The sequence below is a fragment of the Poromitra crassiceps genome, assembly GCF_964638095.1.
Source record: "Poromitra crassiceps genome assembly, chromosome: 30".
Taxonomy (NCBI): domain Eukaryota; kingdom Metazoa; phylum Chordata; class Actinopteri; order Beryciformes; family Melamphaidae; genus Poromitra; species Poromitra crassiceps.
The window spans coordinates 9,155,239-9,181,959 of NC_139652.1; the positions used below are offsets into that span (position 1 = coordinate 9,155,239).

Genomic DNA, 26,721 nt, shown 5'->3' on the forward strand with positions numbered 1-26,721 from the left:
TTGGTTACTTTATCAGACAAATCAATGCATCAAAGCCTCTGTAAAGGAAAACATACACTTTACATTTATATGGTTGAAGAAAAGCCTATTGGATATTGATGTTTCAACTCATGGACATGCAATTGGTTTGTTGAAAATCGTATTTGGAGCCTGGTCGGATCTTACATGCTTAGTTGTAATACTCCTGTTGGTCCAGTGGAGGGAGCATGAGATTGTACTCAAATCAAACAATGCTCAAATCTTATCTTTTGTTCCCCCACCATTGATTGGAAAAGGTGGAGTTCCCACAAATCAAGGTAAAAAACAAAACAGGCAAAGTTTGTCCATGCACAACTTGAGAGAAAACCAGTCACCATGACTCAGTTGTAACTTTGTCAATTATGGCCAGTCAGAAAGCTACTGTGGCAGAGGCAACTTTGTGGAGAGAGCATCCACTAAATATTTAGTTCATTAAATCAATGTTACAAAAAAAAACTGCTGCATTTTGTGTATGTTTTCGCAGTAGGTGATCATTCTTCCATGTGTCTCTCAATGCGATCCAACAGTGTGAGGTTACGAAAGCAACCAAAGCAGATAAATAAGACGCCTCTGGAGGGCTTCAAATTAAATGTGCAGATGTAAACAGTGCAAGTTTTATTGATTTAATTTGCTTTAAAAGAAATTCCTATTACACACAGTGCACGTTAATGACATTGCTCTGCACGCTTACAAGTGTACTGACAGACTGGCAATTTAATTCAATGCTCTCACAAAAATTATTCCTCCGCATCTTCGTCCAATAACAAGCGTGTACATAATTGTAAAAAAAAAAAAAAAAAAAAAAACGGTGCAAAGAAATCTCTGGAATTTTAGCAATGCTGCACAAACAGCACAGTGTAGCATCCTGTTGCACAGCCCAAATTTGACAAGTGTGCGAATGTGAAATTAAAGCTGTAATACAAAAATGGCAGCCCCGCCACGTAAGCTGTGACACGAGGTTAGTGACGACTTAAACACAGCTTCACAATGTGCAGCCTGAGGCGTCAGGGAAGCATGGATTGAGCGAAGATGTCAGCACATCAGGCATTTAGACAGAAATCTCGTTGGCGTTACCAGTCCAGTCCCCAATGTTTCCAAACCGACAGCTGTTGCTGAGGCGGGCCTTCACCTCAGCTGTGACACCCCTCAGTCACGATGGGTGTTATGGCAGTAACCTCCAGGCTTAACGCGTCTCGGCACCAACCGCGAAACCCAATTTGCTGTGCGCCGACTTTTCGGTGGCTTCTCCCAAATTGGCTTTGGACATGACATCGGCAAAACACCATTCAGATTTTAAAAAGGCACAGACATGTAGAGTTATATGTGTGGTTAATGTTCGCACGACGACGGAATCTAAAACATAACACCTACAAGCTTGACCTATAATGCAACCCCTAACCGCAGCCGTATCCCCCCCCCCCCCCGCCCCACCACCAATATGGTACAACCCTTAACCGTAGCTGTAAACCCGGCTAATATAATGCCTCTCTTCAAACTGCACCCTTCCTGCAGCATCAATTATATTTTGAAACAAAAACAAAAACAAAGGCTGGTAGTTAAAGAGTCACTTTACACCAAACTCAAATCTGTAAAGCCCCGATATCTAAAAGGGGAAAAGCGTCTAAATGAAATTGCCGTCTGCTATTGGCTGATCTTTGGCGCCAGGTGACGTCACCACCTGATGATCAGCCAATTGCAGATGCCAATTTCAGTAGCATGCTTTTTGCCATAGAGTGCAAGGCTCTACACAGACTAGAAACATTAGATTCAAGGCTTTACACACACTAGAAACATTGCACACTCATTTCTAGCGCCACACGCTCAACTGCGATAGACCCTTTTCACGGGGGCCATCTTGTTGCCGAAAAGGCAGGGTAAACACAGGTGCAAGCAAAACACTAATGAGGGTTTCAAATTCCAACGATGGAATGATGGAAGAAGCGTCTATTGTGTGTTGCACGGGACCCCTGCCTTATTCTAGTCGTGAGATTTGAGTTTGGTGTTTAGCCACTCTCTAAGTGCTATATCTATCTGGGTGGAAGTGCAAAGATGTCGTATTTTGACTGCTATTAAATCCCTTTGCATCGTTAAGAAGAAGTAACAGAGTTGGATTTTGAAATTGGCCACTTTCGTCATCTGGGTCCCCAGAAATATTTTGCGATGAGAGAGCAGCCACGTTGTAAACAATGATCACTGCTGATGAAGGAGGCGGAGCTTCTGGTGTGAGTACATCCTGAGAACAGCTGAATTTTTATGTTACCTTTCCCTTCTCGCGTGGAAATCAATGGAATCATTTGTCTAGGCTTTCACGTTTGTGTGTGTGTGTGTTCATATCTTTGTATATGCAATTTCTTTTTCATCTAATAAGAAAATATTTGTGTAAGGTTAAATGAAAATATACACTTATTAATACAATAGAATACAGAGCTATATGTTAAAGGTGATTAAAAAAACAGGTTGATTGTATCTCTTCTCCCTTTACAATGCACACATTTTCCTTGGTTTAAAGGCAAGAGGTAAAGTGTATAAGAAAAGGCAGCCTCTCATCTCTACTAAAAGGCTGGTGCACAAGATTAGGCGATTGCTTTTGCTTCCGGTAAGAACGCCTCCCAGTACTTTATCAGCTGTGGACAAAAAGGACAATAATGTCAGGTTCATTCGCGAAAACATCAAAAATGGAAGGTGAAGACGTTTTCAACTGATGTCATGTCTAAAGGTTTTCCACGCTAAACGGAATCCTGCTCAACAGCAATTGTGCACGGAGCCGTGCTTCTAGCAGTGAGATATTTACGTTCCTAAAGGTATGGGACACTCACCTGTTGCTGGGACTGAAGCATAGACTCCAAGTACTTGACGATCTGTCTTTTGAAATCCCTAGCCTTCTCTTTCTGTGAGAAAATAATCAACAAATCAATAAACCTTCAATAAATCAATCGATCAAACCTTTTCAACCGTCCAGCGACTAATGTGAATGCAATACGACAGGATGAAGCTGGGTACCTCGAAGCGGAGGACTTCCTTGCGCACGGTGGCAGACACCCTGTCAAAGTCTCTCTCGTACTGGGTCACCTTCGCCTCCCACTGTCAAGCAGAAGAGGGGAAGAGTGCACAGTGAAATCGTCACATTTAACAAGTAATTCTGCATCTTGTTTGAGTTTCTCTCTGCCTACTGTGGGATAAAAAAAAAAGCACAACAATCCCCCCCCCCCCCCCCCCCCAGTCCACCAAATTACGTATTTTAGGACAATTGTCATTGAATGTGGCTGCATCTCCAACTGAACACGTACACACTTTCACACAGCAAACCTTAATGCTCAATTCAGATTTTTTTTTGCTCAGATCTGATTTTGTGTGTGGCTGTTGTTCACACAGACTTTTTAAAAGTGGCCAATATCAGATTCCAGTGTGAACACGTCACGGCGTCAGTGTTAATTTCGTCGAAACTTTGAAAAAACTATGATGCAGCTCCACAGCATCTCCAGGAACCCTGCAGAGAAGACAAGAAGCTAGCAGACAGAAACCTGAAGATGAATCCCTCTCTCGCCCTCCTGCTGCTGCTGGTGATCGGCCTCTCCCAGGCTATGTTCTGGGAGGGAAACGGTGATATTCTGTCCAGGGAGGAAGACAGCGACTCAGAATTCCAAGTTTGACGACCCAGAGGCCGACACTATGGACATCGGCAGCAGGATCTTGGCCACGAACAACGGCTCCAGTGAGATCCTGCTGGAGGGCGACTTTGTGGTCCCCACAACGAGAAACGCCATGAAGTGTTGGAGCAACAGCTGCCTCTGGAAAAAAGCCGGCCGCAAGGTGACCATTCCCTTCACAGTGAGCAGTGTCTTCTCCAGGTCGGCCAAGCAGGCGATCGACAGAGCCATGAAAATGACTAAAATGAGACTAAAATGCTCAAACTTTTAGTCGACTAAAACTTGACTACCGGTAAATAAAAACAGGATGGGGTTGCCTAATGATAAAAATTAACAAGGACATTTGACATGGGACTAAGACTAAGACTAAATTAAAAAATAGCTGACAAAATTAACACTACGTCACACGCAGCACACTGCTGTTCTATGTATTGTAAATCCAAGAAGAAGACGGCAGTAAACATGGCGGTAGCTGACATTGTTGTTTACGGTTTAATTTAGAAGTTACTGTGCAGTGGAAGCCAGCGAATACGGGAGCAGATAGCAAGGAGGAGAAAGAGAGCCAAAATTCTAATGATGGCTTTCCTGTGGAGCAATAGCTGTTCTGTACAGAGGAGTTTGTGGATGCTTGCACAGAAGTGTCACCCCAAATACTTATGAGGTCTAAAACCTCACTGCCCTCCACTGATAAGCTCCCTCGCAGCTGTCCTCCATGTCTGTAATCACAATCTGCCCGCCTGGGCCTCCCGCCAGCGCAGAATAGTGACGAATGTTGCTCTGGAGTCACATTGAAGTCTGATGCAGGCCACTTGTCTGTTCACACTGAGGTCACATTCCAAAAAAATGGATTCGAATCTGATTTTTTTTTCTCACATTTGAAAGTAGCCCAGGTCGGGGCCACTGGGCCAGTGGCCCCTGGGCACTGAAGCTGCTTGTTAGTTTTTGTAGTTAATAAAGTCCCTGATTGGACTTGTGCACTGGTGGCACACGCACGCACCCAATCACATCACATCAGACAGCAAGTCAGGAAATGGGGCCTCGACTCAAGACACTTCTTTAGTGACTTGAACACCGGGGACTCGAGACTCGACTTGGACTCGAGATATAGTGACTTGACTACAACACTGACCACTAGAGGGCAAACTGAGTCAATTGGGCTACTTGTAATAGCCATGTCAGGAAGAGTGATTCATTTCAAATCTGTCAAGATTCTACAATAGCTGGAGAGAGTGGAATGATCACAAAACAGCCTTTTTATTCAGGTGTTTAGGCAGATTTAGTCTCGCAGTATTTGGGGGGGTGGGGGGGGGGGGGGGGGGTGGACAACAATAACAAAATGTGCTTTTGTAGAAATTTGATTCATAATGAAATATAAAAGTGTGCCCGAAAAGGCATCGTCCAAAACATCTTGCCTCTCTGTGATTACCAGGATTTTCTCTATTGTATCTTAATCTACTGGCACTTCTTAAGAGTCTTTATCATGTCACAATGGACCAGACTTGGAGCGTTTAAAAGTGCTTATAACTTGACTGATGTACTGGAAGACTGGGACGAAACAGCACAAAGAGGGAAACGGATACCTCAACAATGAGATAAGATGCCGAACAATGATCTTGGATATGAAACCCTCTTCTTTATACTCCAGTAACCTAGTTTACAACTCTGCAGGTTAACCTCTCGCTGACTGAATCCCTAAACAAACTGAGAAGTAAACCGTGACTGGAACAAAATGCATGACAGGCACATGAATTGACCAATCACGGACCTCCTTATTTACGCGACGCACGCAACTCATGGGTGGCACATTTTGAACGATGCACCAATGCATGCAGACAGCCGGGCTTCCACCATGATATTATTTCCTCTGGCAAAACCCGGAAGTGCTGACTTGTGATTCGTCGCCGGAAGACGTGTGCTGTCGTAAGACGTTGGGTCTGACCACGCAAAACTAGAACACAGTCAGCTTTGTGTTTCATCACGTCTGGTGATGACAGTAAACAAACTACTGATGCAGGAACAAAACTTATGAGTGACTTAGTCATGACTCAACTAATTGTCCTCAATCTTGAATACACCATATCAAATTCCGTCATTTTCAAGCATCCTAAACTTGCTGGACTTAGTGAGCAGTATTGACTTAACGGTCTATTGACGAGCATGGACTAAATGTGATGGTGTCGACTTCAGACTGTGGTGGAGGTACCTCCGTGATCTCGTCTTTGGCCAGCTGCAGCTTGTCGGGCTTGTTGGCCCACAGGAGTTTGGCCTCGGTCTCGCGTTTCTTCTGCAGCATGGTCTGAGCGTCCTGCCAGCGCTGCCACGCCTTCATCCGGTGATCAAACGACGCCTAAAGGAGGAGAGGCACACAGACAGGTTTGTCTTTTTCACTTTGGCCAGCTAGCAAATGCTCTTAGTGAGCGCGACTTTTTCATGAGTCAACAGGCAAGGGTTCAGTGTCGCACACAAATACACTAGACATCATAAATTATGACTGCTGGAGATTGAATCTAAAACTTTCAATTATTGCACAGGCTTATGTCTTAAAAAACAACAGCACCACCTTCAGAGTGAAGCCAGATTCTGACTTTGGTCTTTAGCCTTGGAACATATGGTGACATTATGAGTGAAAAGGTTGCACTGAGCTGCTCTATAAGTACTGCAACACTACTGTTCATTTTGACAGTTGTTGCCCCATTCTCCACCTGCTTACGTTTTGGACTTGAATTCGCCATCTTATTTTTATCTTGTCCCTAAAAGTCCCTTCTCGCAGCACTAACAATTTCTAGCAAGGCATTTCCTCGGACTAAACTAGAACACCAGATTTGACCTCACCGCCCAAGAATTTTAACCATAATGACAGCTGGTAAAGGTTTTTGAGTGTTTAACATGGCAATATTGTGACCAAAGCAGCAATGTGAATGAACACTTTCAAACTACTACAACACCAGAAAAAAAACAATGTATGCATTCTGGTGTCATCATTTTGTCAGCTGGGACTCAGATTTCCTGCTGGCTTTTGAAAGGTAAAACAGTTTCTTTGACTTTTTTAAACAATCATATTGTTGGCTTCTTCTTTGGGAAATTCTCTGAATAGGGTCTATTACTACATGAACAAGTTCTGAGGTCCAGGCGTTAGAACATCTTCTCAGTACCCTGACGGAGCCGAGGAGGCGGATGTAGTCTGCGAGGAGTTCGGCGAAGCTGAAGGAGTCGTTGGAGGCCTGATCCTGGTGCAGCTGCTCCATCTTATCCTCCACCTCGGCCAGCTGGGAGAGGGCCCGCGACAGGGCCGTGTTGTCCTCCGAGCTGCCCAGCATGGCCACACTCTTGGCAAAGCCCGCCGTGTTCAACGACAGCTCTGGAGGGGAAGGAGGAGACAAGTGGTAGTGCAAACACTAGGGGTGGGAATCACCAGATGCCCACGATACGATACTAAAACGATACTTGAGTCACGATACGATAGTATTGCGATATCGCCGATATTGCAATATATTGAATATTGCGATATTTCGATATATTGCGATTTCTTACTTTTTCAACTGCAAATGATGTCACCCAAGGAATACTTTGTCAACATCTGGTTCATATAAGAACAATTTTTCAGTCTGTACATCTGACTTCAACCATTTTATTGCAGCAACATTGTCAAGTAGACAGACCAACAACTTTCATAAAGTCATGTCATAGTTGCATGCACCTGACAAACTGAACTGTTTGTTACAGTCTACTTACAGTCCACCTTAACTGGATGTGTGCGTGGACTACTGTACTTAGGTAGTTTTTGAACAATGCAACTTCACTTACACAAAACATCTTGTGCAGCCCATTCAGTAACTGGGGAATTTGTAAATTACTGTTATGACAAAACTGTTACCGTTAAAACAAAATGAAAATATGCTACCGTTTGTTTGTAGTAGCCCGGTGGCCTGGTATGGCCTGCAATTTTTTTTTTTTTTGCAATATCGATACTTGGCGTCCAAATATCGATACAATATCGTCAGGCAAAATATCGCGATACTATGGTGTATCGATTTTTTCCCCCACCCCTAGCAAACACACACACCGGGCACAAAGTTACACACGGGGCACATAAGTACTGTAAGTTATCATTTCTGATTTCTGACATTGTTTTGTGAAGATTAGAAGAATAACTGAACTGACGATGGGGCACACAGGTCAAGAGTTAAAACTGTTGTGTCTATATTTACGCTTCTGTTCAAAGTGGATTCAACTCATTCATACAGTGATTTTTCAAAGTGAAGATTGTGTTTCAAGGGAGCATACGGGTGCAATGAGGGTAAAAAAAAAAAGGCAACTCTTTCTGTAACGAATGAATAAACGTACAAACAAAAATTGTGTTAAACAACAAAACATTTCAACCCTGTTCTGTCATTTAAAAGAATACAATAATTATTTTCTCTATTGATGTAGTGCCTGTAAATCTCTAAAATGACTGGAGTCAAAATAAATGTAGTCTTTGCGACTCTGCTAGACAATCTCAACTGGGCTTTATTAATAACTCCTGTCAACATTTTATTTAATTTAATTAACCTTTATTGATACAGGGGAGCCTCACTGAGAGCAGTGCTCTCTTTTTCAGGAGCGCCCTGTTCACATACATCATATACAGTACATACTTACCGGAGCACCCGGAGGAAAAACACGCAAACATGGGGAGAACATGCAAACTCCACACAGAAAGGACCAGCGTGGAGATTCGAACCCACAACCTTCTTGCTGTGAGGCAACAGTGCTAACCACTGAGTCAACGTGCTGCCCAAAATACAAAATACAATTGAATCTATTCCTCTCCAGTGATATGGCCAAATGGACAGGTTTGGTTGGTTTTGGACTTTGAAGATGTCTGACGTAATTAAAGATGGGCAACCTGAGTCCACTGTGTCAGAATAATCCCCATCTGCCTGTGGCTACTAAACAGAGGATGCTAAGTGAAGGAGCAGGTCTAACTAGTCTGGGGCCAAACGCGTAGCATCACGGATATAGAACTTTTGTGCTCCAAAAAACAATTCTGCTCTGAACACAGGGCATCATAGTAACGTAAATAAATGTGATGCGCGTTATCTAGCTATGTAGCTACAAAAATAAAATTACCACCATAAAACCATCCTTCTATGGTGACGTGAAGGTAGGTCTGACCAGTCAGAAAGTTACGGCTGGTGACATGAGGGTAGGTCTAACCAGTCAGAAAGTTACGGCTGGTGACGTGAGGGTAGGTCTAACCAGTCAGAAAGTTATGGCTGGTGACGTGAGGGTAGGTCTGACCAGTCAGAAAGTTACGGCTGGTGACATAAGGTTAGGTCTGACCAGTCAGAAAGTTACAGCTGGTGACATGAGGTTAGGTCTAACCAGTCAGAAAGTTACGGCTGGTGACGTGAGGTTAGGTCTAACCAGTCAGAAAGTTACGGCTGGTGACGTGAGGTTAGGTCTAACCAGTCAGAAAGTTACGCCTGGTGACGTGAGGTTAGGTCTAACCAGTCAGAAAGTTACGCCTGGTGACGTGAGGGTAGGTCTAACCAGTCAGAAAGTTACAGCTGGTGACATGAGGTTAGGTCTAACCAGTCAGAAAGTTATGGCTGGTGACATGAGGTTAGGTCTAACCAGTCAGAAAGTTACGGCTGGTGACGCGAGGTTAGGTCTAACCAGTCAGAAAGTTACGGCTGGTGACGCGAGGTTAGGTCTAACCAGTCAGAAAGTTATGGCTGGTGACGTGAGGTTAGGTCTAACCAGTCAGAAAGTTACGGCTGGTGACGTGAGGTTAGGTCTAACCAGTCAGAAAGTTACGGCTGGTGACGTGAGGGTAGGTCTAACCAGTCAGAAAGTTACGGCTGGTGACGTGAGGTTAGGTCTAACCAGTCAGAAAGTTACGGCTGGTGACGTGAGGGTAGGACTGACCAGTCAGAAAGTTATGGCTGGTGACGTGAGGTTAGGTCTAACCAGTCAGAAAGTTACGGCTGGTGACGTGAGGTTAGGTCTAACCAGTCAGAAAGTTACGGCTGGTGACATGAGGGTAGGTCTAACCAGTCAGAAAGTTACGGCTGGTGACATGATTAGGTCTAACCAGTCAGAAAGTTACGGCTGGTGACGCGAGGTTAGGTCTAACCAGTCAGAAAGTTACGGCTGGTGACATGAGGTTAGGTCTAACCAGTCAGAAAGTTATGGCTGGTGACGTGAGGGTAGGTCTGACCAGTCAGAAAGTTACGGCTGGTGACATAAGGTTAGGTCTGACCAGTCAGAAAGTTACAGCTGGTGACATGAGGTTAGGTCTAACCAGTCAGAAAGTTACGGCTGGTGACGTGAGGTTAGGTCTAACCAGTCAGAAAGTTACGGCTGGTGACGTGAGGTTAGGTCTAACCAGTCAGAAAGTTACGCCTGGTGACGTGAGGTTAGGTCTAACCAGTCAGAAAGTTACGCCTGGTGACGTGAGGGTAGGTCTAACCAGTCAGAAAGTTACAGCTGGTGACATGAGGTTAGGTCTAACCAGTCAGAAAGTTATGGCTGGTGACATGAGGTTAGGTCTAACCAGTCAGAAAGTTACGGCTGGTGACGCGAGGTTAGGTCTAACCAGTCAGAAAGTTACGGCTGGTGACGCGAGGTTAGGTCTAACCAGTCAGAAAGTTATGGCTGGTGACGTGAGGTTAGGTCTAACCAGTCAGAAAGTTACGGCTGGTGACGTGAGGTTAGGTCTAACCAGTCAGAAAGTTACGGCTGGTGACGTGAGGGTAGGTCTAACCAGTCAGAAAGTTACGGCTGGTGACGTGAGGTTAGGTCTAACCAGTCAGAAAGTTACGGCTGGTGACGTGAGGGTAGGACTGACCAGTCAGAAAGTTATGGCTGGTGACGTGAGGTTAGGTCTAACCAGTCAGAAAGTTACGGCTGGTGACGTGAGGTTAGGTCTAACCAGTCAGAAAGTTACGGCTGGTGACATGAGGGTAGGTCTAACCAGTCAGAAAGTTACGGCTGGTGACATGATTAGGTCTAACCAGTCAGAAAGTTACGGCTGGTGACGCGAGGTTAGGTCTAACCAGTCAGAAAGTTACGGCTGGTGACATGAGGTTAGGTCTAACCAGTCAGAAAGTTACGGCTGGCGACGTGAGGTTAGGTCTAACCAGTCAGAAAGTTATGGCTGGTGACGTGAGGGTAGGTCTGACCAGTCAGAAAGTTACGGCTGGTGACATAAGGGTAGGTCTAACCAGTCAGAAAGTTATGGCTGGTGACATGAGGTTAGGTCTAACCAGTCAGAAAGTTATGGCTGGTGACGTGAGGGTAGGTCTGACCAGTCAGAAAGTTACGGCTAACCTTTCCTGTGACCGACCAGCGAGTCCACCAGGCCGTGGAGCTTCTTGACCTGCTGGTCTGCAGACTCCACCTCCTGGAGCTTCTCCTCAAACCACTGCAAAAAAAAACACACACAAGCACATTAGGGCTCCTACACATTCTCCATTTCAGAATCAAAACATCTTGTTATTCCAGATCTTCATTTCTAACCTGAGTTTGAAGAATTTGGTCAGTGTTCAATATGAGGTCTGTCAGTGGGGGCTGGGCTACAGTATATGACTGTCTAGTCAGGTCTACATTACTGAACACCATCAGTCAACTTTAAATATCACAATTACGGTAGTCACAATTTGATCTACATAAAAAAAATGTCACAGGAATTATATTTGTATCTGGACTGAACGGCAATACTTTCCCATACTTTTCCCAGTTACTAATACGAAATTCCATGTGCCAGAAATAATCAAATTCAGTTTTCCTACTCTTCCAGACTATACAGATCTGTATGGATCTATAGGAGCCATGCAGCATGGATGCAGGACAATGTATGTCTAAAGAGTTTTACTGTGGTGTTTTCAGCCAAGGTGAAAATACACATCGATGCTACAGCTCAGATGCTTTGTTTAAGGGAATATGCAATTTGTTTTGGAAATAAGCTCTGATCATCTAACCAGTTTACAATTGTGCAACATCATGCGTGCATGATGTTGCATGTTAGTTATTTGCATTTGATTTGCATTTGAGATGCAAAGCTAACTGGTAGCATCTACTAAACAAACAGTTTGCTACATATTGGCTTGGACTGTAGCAAGCTTGAGCCTTGGTTCACACCATAAACTTCTCAGAAGTTCCCGTGCAGCCCCCTGCATTCCTGAAAAATAGAACAGAAGCCTTGAAACTATCGCTGCAGCCCGCGTGCGGCGTAGCTTCGGCGTGGCGCGCGGGCCGGTGCGATCGGTCTCGCCTGTTAACAAGGACGCTGAAATGAAACTGCCTCTGCGTTGTGCTGCTTCGGCGTTGCTTCGGCGTATGGTGTGTGTTCAGGCTGTAATATATATTTGGACACGCAAAGGTGAGACCAATACCAATCCTCTCGGTGCGCACGGATCTGATGATCAAATCATTTATTTGCCAAAATGTTGTTGCGTTCATTTGAGCTTCACAATGATGCAGGTTTGTCTTGCTCAGTGGAGATTCTGCTCAAACCGATTTGAGAAAACCAAGGTAATAGATCTATTGACTGGTGCTGCTGAGCCACTCTCAGCAAGGAGCACTGCATATGTTTTGGTTCAGTGCTTCAGCGTGAAAGTGCCATTAGGCTTTAGCTCAGAGGCTGTGCTCACGTTTTATTGAATACAACTTTCAGCTTTTGAGTGTAAGGGGGAGATTTCTTACGGCCGTGAACAGGACAGATGTTGGTTTACAGTTGGCAATATTGCAGAGTACTCACCACATCGGACTCATTCATCTTGATGGTCATTTTACTAACGGCGTCTGTCGCTCTGTTGATCATTTTCAGGAAGCCAGCGCCACTTAGAGTCTGGGTATTCACTGCCCTGGGCAACTGGACACGGACACGGACACGGACACACACACACACACACACACAATACAATTACAGTAATAATAATAAGCTCTTTTAGAAAAGATGCTAAAACATTAAAAAAAATCAGCAGTAACCAATGGACCGAAAGTAACATTCATTTCAATATCTGTTGGAAAATATAAAAATACTTGGGGACCATTACTAGAAATTCCTCGTTAAATCCCTCTAATTAAGATCATTTTGACACCCAATTAGTCTCTGTACAAGCTGTGTGTGCAATTTCCATATTTCTAACAAGCCCCTCATTTCAAAGCAACTCTTCTGAAAGACGCCCAGCCCCAAAGTACACGTAGCTGAAGCTGAACTTTGGCTCACATCTTCTCTCTCCAGAAACTCTCTGACATCGGGGTCTTGGAGAAGTGATGGGTGACACACCACCCTCTGGAGATACCTGTTGGATCAGAAAGCACAATTTTGATTTCTATTTTGGTCACAAATGACTCCTGGAAGACATTGAACACCACGGATTTAAAGGAGAATTTCGGTTTTTTTTCCAACCTGGACCCTATTTTCCACACTGTATATGGAAATGCCTCTCCGGACAGAGAAAATGGGCGTGAACAGGCGAGGAAAGAGGGAGAGAGAGAGAGGAGCAGGGAAGCTTGCACTGTGTCAACACGGAGGATTTCACCTCTCGTCAACAGCGCTGTGCTGTCCTCCTTTCTCTCTCTCTCCTCTCGCCTCTTCAGACGCACATTTTCTCTGTCCCACAGTAAACCCTGGAGAATAATACTCATGTATAGAGTCGTTTCCATGTTGCCAAACACTATTGACAGTTTGAGCCTTCCCGCAGATGGCAAAACAAGCAGTTTTATTAGTGAACGTGTATTGACGATGTGGTGCAGGATTGCCCTGTGTAGTTACACTGTGTAGTTACACTGTGTAGTTGTTTGAGCACATTGCTCGAGCTGTAAACAAGGCTATCTCGGCGAGTACTCGACCAATTTGAAAGAAATATGTCACGATGAGTCCCTTAGACACATACAGTGTGGAAAATAGGGTCCAGGTTGAAAAAAAACGAAATTCTCCTTTAAGACATCTAAGGGGACATTCAGACCAAAAGGGTTTTTGGAGCTGCCAGCGTCTTTTTCTGCAATTCATTCTCTATGTAAGCTAGACGTGCTCCTCTTTTAATGAACACACCTGGCGTTTCAGCGCTGATGGCGTCTGTTGTTTTTGGAGGAGCGCTGTGGGTGTTTTAAAGCTGAAAAAAGTTGAACAGTAGAGGAAAAGCGCACTGCTCATGTTTTCCACTCCTCCTACCTTCTCTCCTCCCGAGGGATTCAGCACCTCCGCTGCTGCCAGAATTGGCAATAATCTGGCTTTCATGTTGACAGTCAACAACATCAAACAGACAAAACCAGCTGGCTACCGTCCGTGTGGTCGTTGTGTTCTGATCTGTACTGCACGCGACTACAGGGGGAAACAAACGGAGCACAAAAAAAAACGCTCCGTGCGCTGTGTTTTGTGCACAATGGAAGCGCTCTCAACATGATTTTCATAGCGTTCTGACTGAAAAAAAAAAACGCTTTTGGTGTGAACGTCCCCTAACAGTGTTAAGAGTATCTGAGGAGGGATTTTTCATTTAATAGTTAATGCCTTGCCTCTCCAAAGCCGCTCTTCTTCTCTCAACAAACTCTCCAGACGACGAGTCTTCCTTGCCCACCTTCAACTTGGTCATGCCTGTTGAAAACAACATGCATTATCACAGCTGATCACTATTACATTTCTAGTCATGGCGGAATAAACACGTAGAGCCTACTAGGGGTGTCACGATATTTTGTCGCACGATATATCGCGATATCGAAACGTCACGATATCGATATCGTCAGAAAGAAATTATATCGTAAAAAAAAAAAAAAAAAAAAAAAATTTTTTTTTGCTCCTGAATAATAATAGAACAAATTTAGCAGAATCAACACGCATGAGTGAGGGGGTAGACTACTACTGGCATCGCAAAACAGCTCAAGGGGTACATAAGATCACATAAGTTTAGGGACCATTGAGCATGATTTATTTAAGAAATAGATTGTATACTTTATTTTTCTTTCACCATGCAACAAACATTTAGTTTGTGACAGTGTGACACATTCTATTGCAAGAGAAGCATTATCTTCCATGTTGTTTTCTAGTTATTATAATAACAATTTCCAAAAACAGCATTTGTTTTGTATTTTGTGTATTTCCAGTATTTTCCCAGGGCTCCCTTGAAAAGAGGTTTCGATTTCAACGGGACTCACATGGTTAAATAAATGATAAATAAATACATAAAAATTATTTACTTTTGTAAAAAAAAATATTGTTAAAATATCGTATCGTTATCGTGAACCCAATACGGTGTATCGTATCGTATCGTGAAATGAGTGTATCGTGACACCCCTAGAGCCTACCCATGACGCTCTTCTCTGGCGGCGGAGGCACGATGAGGCCGTTGGGTCCGTGCTTTTCAGAGAGCTTCTCATAGAGGCCCAGGAAGTCACTGAAGCGCCGCCTCACCGTGAAGGTCTTGTTGCGGAACATGGACAGTGTCGTCTGAAATAGGGATGGGATAATAACTGCTATTATATAGAGCCAAAGTGAACGTCACTTCCTGCCTTTCTCTGTGTCCCAATGTCTGAAAAAATATGGTTTGAATTGTGCCACAGGGTACAAATGTACATTTTGTCAATTTAAAACTAGTAGGCATGTCAAGAAAGTGGCAGTTTTACCTGTGTGGACACTTTGTAGGCCATGTATGCATTCATGCCCTCCCCTAAAAAACAAAAACACAATACAAGGCATTGATTGAGTCAGTGCAGGACAAAGTAACACAAAACTATGAAATAGGCAAAAGGACAAGTGGCCAATGCTTATGGTTGAAAAATAATATGAATATGAAGACGAATTGAGGCGAGAGACGCTTGGCTATCTTGGACGCTAACATTATCAGACAGTAAATCTCTTGCTCTTTCCTGACCCAAGTCTCATTTCTGGGCCTTGATTAAGATGATCACACTAATCCTAATCTCTCAGAGTCAGACCTATTCAATGTTCTGCTCCAAATCACCAATATGTTTTTTCCACTTTTAATTTCCATGTGAATAGGCAGAACTAATTATATGTGGGGGAAATAGCTGATAACCTGACGCTGCCAGATGGACGGTTTAGCTCCACATTATGTTTCACTAAACCAGTCGATCTGGGAATGCAGTAACCCGACCCGCTGACGGAGGCGGGCACTTTTTCCAAGCTACTTGGCAGGTGATTGGATGACCCATCTGTCTATCACCGCTGGTGCGTGTTAACTTCAACCAATCAGATCGCCATGCCTCTGACGTCACGTTTGCGACCGGAGGAAGGTGCCTGATCTCCGTGGTATTCATTGATTGAGTCCTCACCGTGGTAAGGTCGCCTTGGAAGCATGACGTTAGATTATAACAAACTAGTTGTGTGGCTTAGCCTTCCCAAATGTTGAGGGTCCTTTTTTAGAATTTAATACATAGAATTGGGAACGTTACATTCAATTTCATTCAGACTGCCTGTCACTTCCGCGGCAGCAGCCATGTTGACGAGTAAAAAGAACTACAAAGACCATGTACCCACTACTTGCCCAGACGAGCCAAGGCCGCCTAAGGCTGCCGCTGATTCGTCGAGCCGGCCACGGTTCGGCCAATCCTCTTAACTGCCTGTGCATGACAAGATGGATTACGTCGAGAGAATCTCTTTTGATCTCGCGAGGTTATCCATCTTGCAAGCAAGGTTAAATAGCTGATTCAACTGTGAAAATTTTTAAAATATTAATCACTAAAGGACATTTGCCTTTTTACAGTGCAACCCTTGACTATCTCTCAGGCAGGCCCAGGATGACTGAATGAAGCAATAAGAGGCGATGATTGACAGTGATTTTACCACAGCTAAGGGGCATTGTTAAAATGGTTATTACATATAGCACACACCTGGCAAGGTTTCATCAAATAAACACAGGAACAAAAAATGCAATATTGATAACAAATACTCATTCTTCCCGCCAGGCAATGTAGTCCTTCAGCCACGACAGCAGAATGGTTGCCAAGCAACACAGTAATTGTAACACACATAATTATGCTGTTTGGCGCAGGTGTGTGTTTTGTGGAGTATTTTACGACGGCTTCGAATGTGGCTCAGCCAATCATAGTCAAGGACTGGAACTATCCCTTCTATAATAATGGTGTGTTTTATGGTACATCAAACAAATGACACGTGTCTAAAATGTTATCCAGGCTGCTCCCTCACCCCTAGTCTGAACATGTGAAAAAGAGAAATGAGAAGGTTAAAGCCAGCGCCCAACAACCTTTTGCACCAGGCATGCATCTTCTTCTATTTACATCAAATAAAATGGCCTGCATTTATATAGCGCTTTTATCCAAAGCGCTTTACAATCAGTAGATAGTCTACATTCACCCATTCATACACCAATGGCGGCAGGCTACCACGCAGGGTGCCTGCACACCATCGGGAGCAAGGAGGGTTAAGTGTCTTGCCCAAGGACACAACGACAGCAGCTGGGAGGGAGCGGGGATCGAACCGCCAACCCTTGCGTCATTGGCCGACCCGCTCTACCTCCTGAGCTAAAGCCGCCCCTTAAAAGCGGGACAATTAGAAGAAGCAGAATAGTCTTTACTTGTCAATGTTTATGATGCAGGAACTAGTTTAGCCTTATTACAACGGACTGAAGAAACCCCAACATGTAGGTGGCAAATGTGTATTATCAGTATATAATCTGTATTATCAGTATATAATCTGTATTATCAGTATATTATCTGTATTATCAGTATATAAAAACATCAAAAAAATAATAGACATCACCTATTTTTTCGGGGTTGGTGATAGAGATGTTGATCTCAAATGTGTCTTCCTCCTCTTCTTCCTCCAACTGCAACAGAAAAGACATTATAATGACCCTGACAAGCACTTCCATTTAAACAATCAATAAAGAATCTTACATCAGCATTGGGATTTTTGTTGAAAGTGTAATCGCTGTCTTTTGTTAAAAGAAGTGGGCTTATTTTCATTTATTTATTTTACTTTTGGTTAAAATAAAATTGCAAATTCCATAACTAAGTTGAAGCACTTAATCTGCCACTTATGAGCTAAAAAAAAATTATGCTCCTTCCTGTTTGCTTTTTAAGGTTGTTTTTCAGCTCAGAAAACTTCTGAAGCTGTAAACAAACAAGTCTGATTTCCACTACAGCTTTAAAACACCATCTAATGAATAAATTAATCTAATGAGCTACACAATCCAGCAGGGCGGGCGAGGCCGTGTACGGGACGGGCCTAGGAATCGAGCGCGAGAGATGCCTAGTTCCCTTTAATTCCCCAAGAAAATTTATAAAATTCCCGGACTTTCCCTGTCTGGAATACATCTCTCTGTATGCCTGGAGGTACTGAATACTGTCTGGAATACATCTCTCTGTATGCCTGGAGGTACTGAATACTGTCTGGAATACATCTCTCTGTATGCCTGGAGGTACTGAATACTGTCTGGAATACATCTCTCTGTATGCCTGGAGGTACTGAATACTGTCTGGAATACATCTCTCTGTATGCCTGGAGGTACTGAATACTGTCTGGAATACATCTCTCTGTATGCCTGGAGGTACTGAATACTGTCTGGAATACATCTCTCTGTATGCCTGGAGGTACTGAATACTGTCTGGAATACATCTCTCTGTATGCCTGGAGGTACTGAATACTGTCTGGAATACATCTCTCTGTATGCCTGGAGGTACTGAATACTGTCTGGAATACATCTCTCTGTATGCCTGGAGGTACTGAATACTGCTTGAACACTTTTCAGTCATTACATTGTTCCAGTCATACAGGGAACTTCACTCTAGGATCAGCTGTGTACCTCCTCCAGAGTAGCAGCCTGTGGCTTGGACAGACTGGCGGCCACAGACAGGGAGGGGGCAGCGGACGCGGATGCAGCTGCAGACGGTTTGGTCATGACGTTCTTCTTTCTGTCATTGCGCGGACTGTCAAGGGAAAGCTCCACCGTGGCTTCTGCTTGAGAGGAAAAGACAGAAAAGAAACCAAGAATGAGTTATGGACATGCTGAATGGAAAATAAGTACTAGTAGAGTAACATGCATAATCCAGTGTCTATCTTATGTCAAGCTCTGTTGTCCCCGTTCCATGTGTGTGTGCCTGCCTGTCTGCATTTACATTAACTGCACTAACTCCCGACTTTGACACAGTCATGATGAGGAATAGGGCTGGCTTCAAAAAATCGATTCTCAGATTTTTATTTTAATCCTTTGATATCAATTCACATGTCCAGAGATCAATTTTTTTTTTTAAATAAAAATATTATGCTGTGTGTGGGAGTTGAAACATAGTTTCAAGTTGATGTTTATTTATGTTTGTAGTTGAAACAAAAACATAAATACTGTAGGCCAGTGGTTCTCAAATGGGGCTCCGGGGACCCCCAGGGGTCCATGGCACTTTACAGCGAAAAGTTTTCAGGGGAAAAAAAAAAAAAAAAAACTTTTTGTGTGTGCAAAAGCTTCATAGTTCAACGAAAATATGTTATGCTTTAAATCTAGAATGGTTCATGGATTACATTCTAATCTGACAAACCTATCAATTTAAATGTCAAGCACGTTACCGTGGAAACAAGCTGAGCCCAAAATCACAAATCAGAATGAGGGGGTCCCCGGTATATTTTCTATCTTATAAGGGGTCCTTGGCTGAAAAACATTTGAGAACCTCTGCTGTAGGCTACATAAATGGAAATGTTTGATCATTAATATCTACTTTTAGAAATTATATAGGCTGAAATCAAATCACTGTGCATAATTGTGAAAATGTCTTTATTGACAGATGAAAAGGCTGTTATTTACCCTTTGTCACCACCTGGTGAGTAAATATATGTGTAACTAAAACCATTAAAATTGACAACCGGTCCGCAACTTTTTTCCCCAATGTATCTACTTGGCGCAAAAAAGGTTGGGAACCCCTGTGTTACATAACTGGACAGTCATGTAATTCAGGTTACAGCTCAAAAAACACATTTTGGTATCACTAACCAAATCGATATTGAAATTAATCGAATCGGAATCGAATCGAATCGGGATAATCGATTCGCAACCTTGTGAATCGGAATCGAATCGATTCTTGAAATTTGAACCAATACCCAGCTCTAATGAGGAAGACATGGAATAGTAAGCAACATTCCTATATTCTCACCTAATATGTAACCTTTGACCTTTATTTACAACTTGTGTCTAGAAAAGTGCCTAAACCTCAAGAATACTGAATCTGCTTCACCGTTATAAGATTCAATTCTAAAACTAATATCTTGTGTGTTTTGTCGAACCAAATGACTGCGAGTCCGCGCGAGTCCCGAGTGGTCGGAAGGTCCTGAGTTCGATTCTCGCCTGGGACGCTGTGGGCGCTGGAGTTGTGACCCCCCCATATCTTCAGTGCCTACTGCCCAGGTGGGTTATCTCGTCGAAAGGGCCTTTCTGTGTGGAGTTTGCATGTTCTCCCCGTACCGCCCAGGGGGTTCCTCCGTACATAACCCCCCACTAAAAACATGCAGAAGATCGTCATCCGACCAGTGACGACAACATCTGAAGATATGCAGCAAGGCTTCTATTTTTCACAGATGTCGGAGCAAAGCTGCAGCAAGTTGAGCGGAGCCAGGCATGGAGTCAACAGGGCAGAGGTGTTTACAGCATTCAATATCAAGCCAGAGGACAAACATGTATGAGGAAAAGTTCATCATTGAAGTGGAAAACCACAAAATAATATATGACACGACACATCCTTTTTACAAGGACAACACCAAGCAAGTCCACCCCTCCTCTCTGCTTCTCCAGTTGGGAACAATGATCTTCTGCCTGTTTGTCGTTGTATTTATCCCACATACAAATTGTCTCGCGCGATTTCACCGCGAGAACTTGTCGGTCTCGTCACTCTAGCTGTCTGGCGGAGCGGAGCCGTGACGTGCTCTGCACACAGCCAGTTAGTGTTGGCGGAGCACAGCCGCAACGCAAATACAACCAGTGCGATTCCCCAGTGAGTAGCTGCTGTATGCCCTAGGGCTGGGCGATAAATGTCAATTTGTTTCTTGTCTATTCAGTGACTCATTTCGCCTGGTAAGTATAATACTTAACTTGATTGCAAAATCTTTCTGTCCCTTGTGACTATTCATGGCCCTATTGCCCAGCCCCAGTATATCCTATCTGTTCTGCTCCCTCTCCTCTTCCCCTTCCCATGCTCTCTCCCTCTCCCTCCCCCACCTCCTCTCCTCTCCTCCCCCACCCCTCTCTCTGTCTCTATCATATGGATTGTTCAATCATATTATTATTATTACTGTTAATTGTTATTGTTGCGTCTGCTAGACTTAGCTAGACATATTCTCTGTGAAGCCCTCTGAGACATCCTTGTGAATTAGGGCTATACAAACAAACTTGACTTGACTTGAAAACAACACTGTATATTAATTCAGTTCACGTCAGGGGACAGGGTGGGATCACACTTGTCTCCTGTGGTCTGAATCATAGTAGACAAGTTTACTTTGTTGCAAGTTTGTGTCTGGCTTGTTTGGGCTCACGTTGCCCAATTATAAACATTTACAAGTTCTTGTAAAAGTCAGATGGACTCAAAAGCTTCGCTTGTTTATCAGACAGAGTTTCTGCAGCCTGTCGGATTCCCGCAAGCTTAGACAATGATCATGGCGGGGTGTGGGTGGGAGGGGGTCAAAACAAATCCTCTAACTCTTAAAGGAACACTCTGCCCATTTTCAACCAGCTTTGTATCATTAGAACATCAGTAGTATATCAGAAAACTGTAAACGGTTTTGAAGTCTGTCATTTAATTTGACAGTTATTGAGTGTTAAAGTGTGGACCAGTGACATCACTGGTCCACACCAACTCAAATTAATAACTCATTAACTCAAATCAACTCTCAATAACTGTCAAATTAAATGACAGACTTCAAAACAGTTTACAGTTGTCTGATATACTACTGATGTTCTAATGATACAAAGCTGGTTGAAAATGGGCGGAGTGTTCCTTTAAGCATGATGGATCTCAGGCAACTTGGTGGAGTGATTTGGTTCTCACTCAAATTCAAATGACATTGTTCTCACCTTAAAGTCCCCACGAAATTAACTCCCATTACTTTGACTTCCTGGAAAAGAGACTTCCTGGAAAATGGACTATCTTCCATGGTGCTGCACTCGTAGGCGTTGATACAAAATTCTAACCAGATCTTTCAACAATTTGTCGTCTCCTTCCATCCAACTGCCTACTCTCTCCCTGGCTCAAATTCCATTGGTGTAGACTTTTGAATTAGGGGTGTCAAAAATAATCGATTATAAGATGCATCGCGATGCGGATGTGCACGATTCTGCATCGATTCACAAATGTCAAAAATCGATTATTTAATTTTTTTTTTTTTTTTTTATAATCAAATAAAATATAATGGAAGTACATGCAGTTGTTTATTTTAATTATGATCATAATACAATGCAATTCTAAATGCACTTTTATTTTAAAAGTAGCCACACAGTGAGAAAAAAGAAAGTGAGAAAAAATAAATCATGTATTGCGGAAAAAAGTGATGCATCGATTTAAGATGCATCGAGATGCATCGATAATCGAATCGAATCGTAGCCCTCTGAATCGTAATCGAATCGAATCGTGAGGCCAGTGAAGATTCACAGCCCTATTTTGAATGGTCCATCACTGCATGATGCCCCACCCCAACATGCTGTTTGAACAGGAAATGCATAATATTAAAGAAGTGAAGATAGCATTGCATGAGGTCTTTAAACTGTAGAGTTTGGATAAACCGATCCTAACAAGCTTGGTGTGGTCAGTGAACCTGGCCTTTGTCTTACAACACTGTAACCTAAAACCCTGCCAATACCGCGGAAAAAGAGAAAATAGTGGACCCACCAGCAAATATGTCCGCCTCTTCCTCAGAGTGGACTCCATTAGTCTTGGAGCCGACACTGCTGCTGCTGACGACGACACTGGGCGCCGTGGCAACAGCTTCCTCAGTGAAGATATCCGCAGGCTCTCCGATGTAGCGGTCATTCAGAGGCCCGCCTAGTACACCTCGAACATCAGCGGCACCCTTGGTCGTGTCCTTCTGCTCACTGCTGACAACATTTACGGTTTTCTTTGAGGTGGCGCCCAGCGGCTCGCTGAACAAATCCTCGTCGGGTTCGTCGAAGATGCTTTTCTGCGGCTGCTTGGCGGATGTAGCCTGTCGCGGTTCCATGAACAAGTCGCTCGGCTCGTCTTCGAACAGGTCGGTTGGCAGCTGGCTGGGGGTTTTCGCGTCAGCGGGTGGAGCATCACTCAAGAGGTCCACCAAAGGGTCAACGATTTTGTCACTGACAGGTGGCTGTTGTATGTCATCAGCTGGCGAATCAATGCTAATCTCCAGAAGTGGAGCGCTGGAAGCTTCTTTTACTTCCTGTTCAGCATTACTGACCATTATGACATCACTGGGCGGATCTGTGACCTGCGTCACTTCACTACTACGGTTAGGGTTGTCTGGCACCGCTTCAATAGTAACATCCTCCGCCTCTACTTCCTCATGTGGCGCTTCAGTTTCACTTCCCAAAATGTCCACAAACTCATCCGAGGGTTCATCTAAAGGGATTTCAGTTGTGTCTTTTGCTGAATCTGCAAGGGCGTTTTCCGCTTCGGTTTCGTCACCCGCAGCGTCGCTTTCGTTATTTGTTAGGTCAACAAAATCATCAGAGGGTTCACTGACAACTTCACTAGGTGATGTGTCTTCTGTATGGCCGACAGGCTCGATCAGGGGATCATCCATGATATCGATGAGTGGCTTGGTTGAAACGTCACTGGGTTGACTCGTTTCTGGCGGTACCGGTGTCACCGTGTCTGTTTTGGTCAGCGGAGGGGAACTCTGGGGGCAAGAGGGAAAAATGAACTTAAATGTCATGTTTTTAAACTTGAAAATTGAAAGCATTTCAACACAACCTAAAAACTCATGCCTCAATCTGTAATGAGTGATACCGATTTTAGTGATGGGAAATTCACTGATTGCCGATATGTGGCTGGTAATGGTTTCATTTTTTATTTTTTTAGCTGGAATGAAAATAGACGTTTTGTGGATTGTGCACTGATTTGACTAGGAAAAGGTACTCAGAAGGCTGCTTTCTTAAACAAATAGCTTTACTAAAGAATATTTTACATTAAATTGACAATGCATCATCGTGCTTGTTAGAAAACTCTGACAGGTGTTTTCCATGAAAACACCTGCCATATTTATTATTATTATATATTATTATTATTATTTAATATTATTATATTATTATTATTATAATATAATATTTATATATTATATTATTATTTATTATTTAGGTAATTAGGGCCGACTAAAATGCGCAAGAAATGGCTAATTAGTGGCCAAAATGAGTCAACACAGGTTCAGCACCCCGGAGAGCTCCATTCGTTAGCTACTGATGGACGACACCTGAGTGGAGGAGCACAGCTGAGCGGAGTTGGAATCAGCCATGGAAGTGGACTATGAAAACCCTCTGGTCCTGGGGAGAGAGAGGAGAGGCTGCCTGGCAACTCTGTGAGCGAGACCCGACTAAATGGCCAGTGATTTGTGTCCTCCACCCGGTATATCAGAATCAGATACACTGTATGGATTAGTACTGAAAAACAGATCTAGTAGTAGAGTAGTCTTGGTTTAGGCTGTGATGTTACTTATAGTTACAACGTAGGTGGGTTATACTATGTGCATCTGTTGCTTTTATTAAAGTGGGCTGGTACTGAGCTGTAATTATGTAGGAGGCTACAGTGAATTCAGACTGACTAGTCAGTTTAAAACATGACATAATCCACAGGGTCAGGCTCTGTTAAACGCAGGTCCACAACTGCTGAGTAGTGTTTTCCATGTAGCACTCACAGAAATCAAAGACAGCAACTTTCCAATCTAGCCTCTGAACTTTCATTGTTAGCCTGTGGGGGGAAAACATCCGGGTTCTGGCCATGTGACCCACATCTGAGACTCACATGACATGAGGCTGGGCTAGCTTTTAAGCCACATATACTGTACCAAGTCCGAATTTGACCCACAGGTAAAGTTACAAACAGATTCACTTCCCTGATAATGCCATGTTTGCACAGCCAGACTGACCGCAAAACGATTGCAAACTGAAATTTGCAGATTGCCAAGATCAATGTAACCACACCGCCTCTGAAAAGCCACTAACGGTAAATGTGGCGAACTGGTGTGGGTTAGGTACGTGGGATAGCAGCAGTTGACCCACTTTAAAAAAAGGTCAAGGATGTCTGTTTAATGTTTGTTTAGGCACAGACTAACTTAGTAGGAGTAGGTTGACGTCCCCTGTTGGCTAAGCTGTGGTCAAATCGCAGCCAGCTCATCACACTTCAACTTTATGGTAAGAAATCAATGCCAGCTCACTGGCAACAAGTTCATGCACGCACGGCATTATTATGATCGAATATTACTTTTAATATTTTCATAGGCAGCACAAAGTTAGCCAACGTTACTAAACCTACCACTGAGGGTATCACTGGTGCAGCACAGATTTACTAACGTTACGTTACAGATGTTGCACATTACATTGATGATCGATAATGGTAGCTAAAGCAAGCAAGCGAAAGTCTAACATAGTTGACCTGTACGTTGGTTAGTTACTTACGTTCACATTACTAGTGGTTTATCGCCTTCTACACAGGGGAAACTAATTGTCAGTCAACACCTCCCAAAACTTTTGACAGAAAGTGCTTCGTTAGCTTTCTTGCTCGCTGACGTTAGCTTGTGCGCTAGCTGGTATGTTAGCAAACACGGTGGTGGGGGTTTGCGTGCAATCAACAGCAATATCATGCACTTCACGCAGACTTACTGCGTCTAGAAAAGGCTCGTCTCCATCATCGTCATCGTCGCTGTCCTGGGCTCCAACTTGTTCGGACTCCAGCGGCTCCTGGTCCTCTGAGTCGGGGAAAGGAGGAGGACTGCGCTCTGAACTGGTCGCCATCTTCTATCCTTTTGAACAAGGGGGGAGGCAACGTTCACGTCAACTGACTCCGCTCCCCTTTGCTTAACGTTACCACTCGTGTCTTCCTACCTCCCCAAAGAGGTGAAGCAGCCTAAGCTAAACACGGCAGCTACAGCCTCTAGTAGCACAACTCAGGAGAGATCAAGGTGTGCTGCACATGTGACCGTTCGAACATCCAGGCAGGTAGACAGCTGACTAGAAAGGCTGACGGGAACTTGTGAAGTCGCCGTCGGCAACGGGAGGACGCCGCGCCCCCTGGCTGGACCTGGGTTTTATGAGTTGATGTTACTTCCTGGTTTAGGTTGACTTGTGATCTGGTTAGCTAGCTAGCTACCCAGTTGCGTAGGAAATATGCAGGGCTGGATTTGAAGAAGTGTGGACAGTGTGCAGCGCGTGCACATACATACAGCCAGAAAGATGTCTCGCCGCGTGCAGCCTGGCGATGCGGAGGCGCGAGAGCCGCTTCTCACCGGCGCCCAGCTGGAGCCAAGCGATCTGGACTCAGATGATGAAGGTATGCTAGACTAGACACAAACACTGAAACACAACAAGCTATTCAAAGCCATTTCATACTAACTATTCTATCATATTTTACTATGCACATGTCCATATTGTTTGTCGTATGGCCACGTGCGTTTTTAAAGTATTTTAGTCAAGGAACTCCAAACAGATGTAACTATGTTATTAGTTAGTATTAGTCAGATAAGAACTAGTAGGAAGTTGAACCTCTAGTAGTGAATGAAACAACAGTGAAATTAGATCGTTTCTCGTATGACCTCTGGGGGGTTCCTGGACCCACTTTGGAACCACTGTCTAGTCTACTCAACTGTCTACTACAACCAATGCATAGTCTATTTGGCAGCTTCACAAGCATATACACATGTTCCTTTAATATATTGAATTCATTGAATTGCATTCCAAAATGATCAGTAGTGTTCAACAGTTGTATCTTGTGTAAATCCATTTTAGGCTGCATGACGACAGTTTGGTACAGGTGCTCAGTTTATCTTTATTTAGCCTACCTGTTTTTCAGGTTGTTGTGTAGCTACTCAAGCAATAGACTGTGTGTGAGATTCAAGATTCAAGATCCAAGATTTTTATTGTCACTCCGTAGT

The 26,721-nt window shown here is 43.7% G+C and overlaps 2 protein-coding genes across 2 annotated transcripts in view; one reads left to right on the forward strand and one right to left on the reverse strand.

The window, feature by feature from the left end:
* Positions 1-662: 662 nt before the first annotated feature.
* On the reverse strand, positions 663-25,608 carry LOC310800459 (sorting nexin-1-like). Its single transcript, XM_083663057.1, has 15 exons — positions 25,454-25,608; positions 22,494-23,478; positions 18,437-18,588; positions 17,392-17,458; positions 15,276-15,319; positions 14,958-15,099; positions 14,172-14,250; positions 12,883-12,958; positions 12,412-12,525; positions 10,983-11,076; positions 6,818-7,023; positions 5,869-6,012; positions 3,019-3,099; positions 2,835-2,906; positions 663-2,642 (listed from the first exon to the last, which is right to left on the reverse strand). Exons 1-15 carry the CDS (start codon positions 25,583-25,585, stop codon positions 2,592-2,594), a joined length of 2,439 nt encoding a protein of 812 aa, XP_083519183.1. The 5' UTR covers positions 25,586-25,608; the 3' UTR covers positions 663-2,591.
* Positions 25,609-25,987: 379 nt separating this feature from the next.
* Positions 25,988-26,721, forward strand: part of sv2 (synaptic vesicle glycoprotein 2) — a 34,806-nt gene continuing 34,072 nt past the window's right edge. The window contains exon 1 of the mRNA XM_083663058.1: positions 25,988-26,120. Within this exon, the coding sequence (XP_083519184.1) occupies positions 26,024-26,120 (97 nt within the window). The 5' untranslated portion in view covers positions 25,988-26,023. The remainder of the gene's footprint in view (positions 26,121-26,721) is intronic.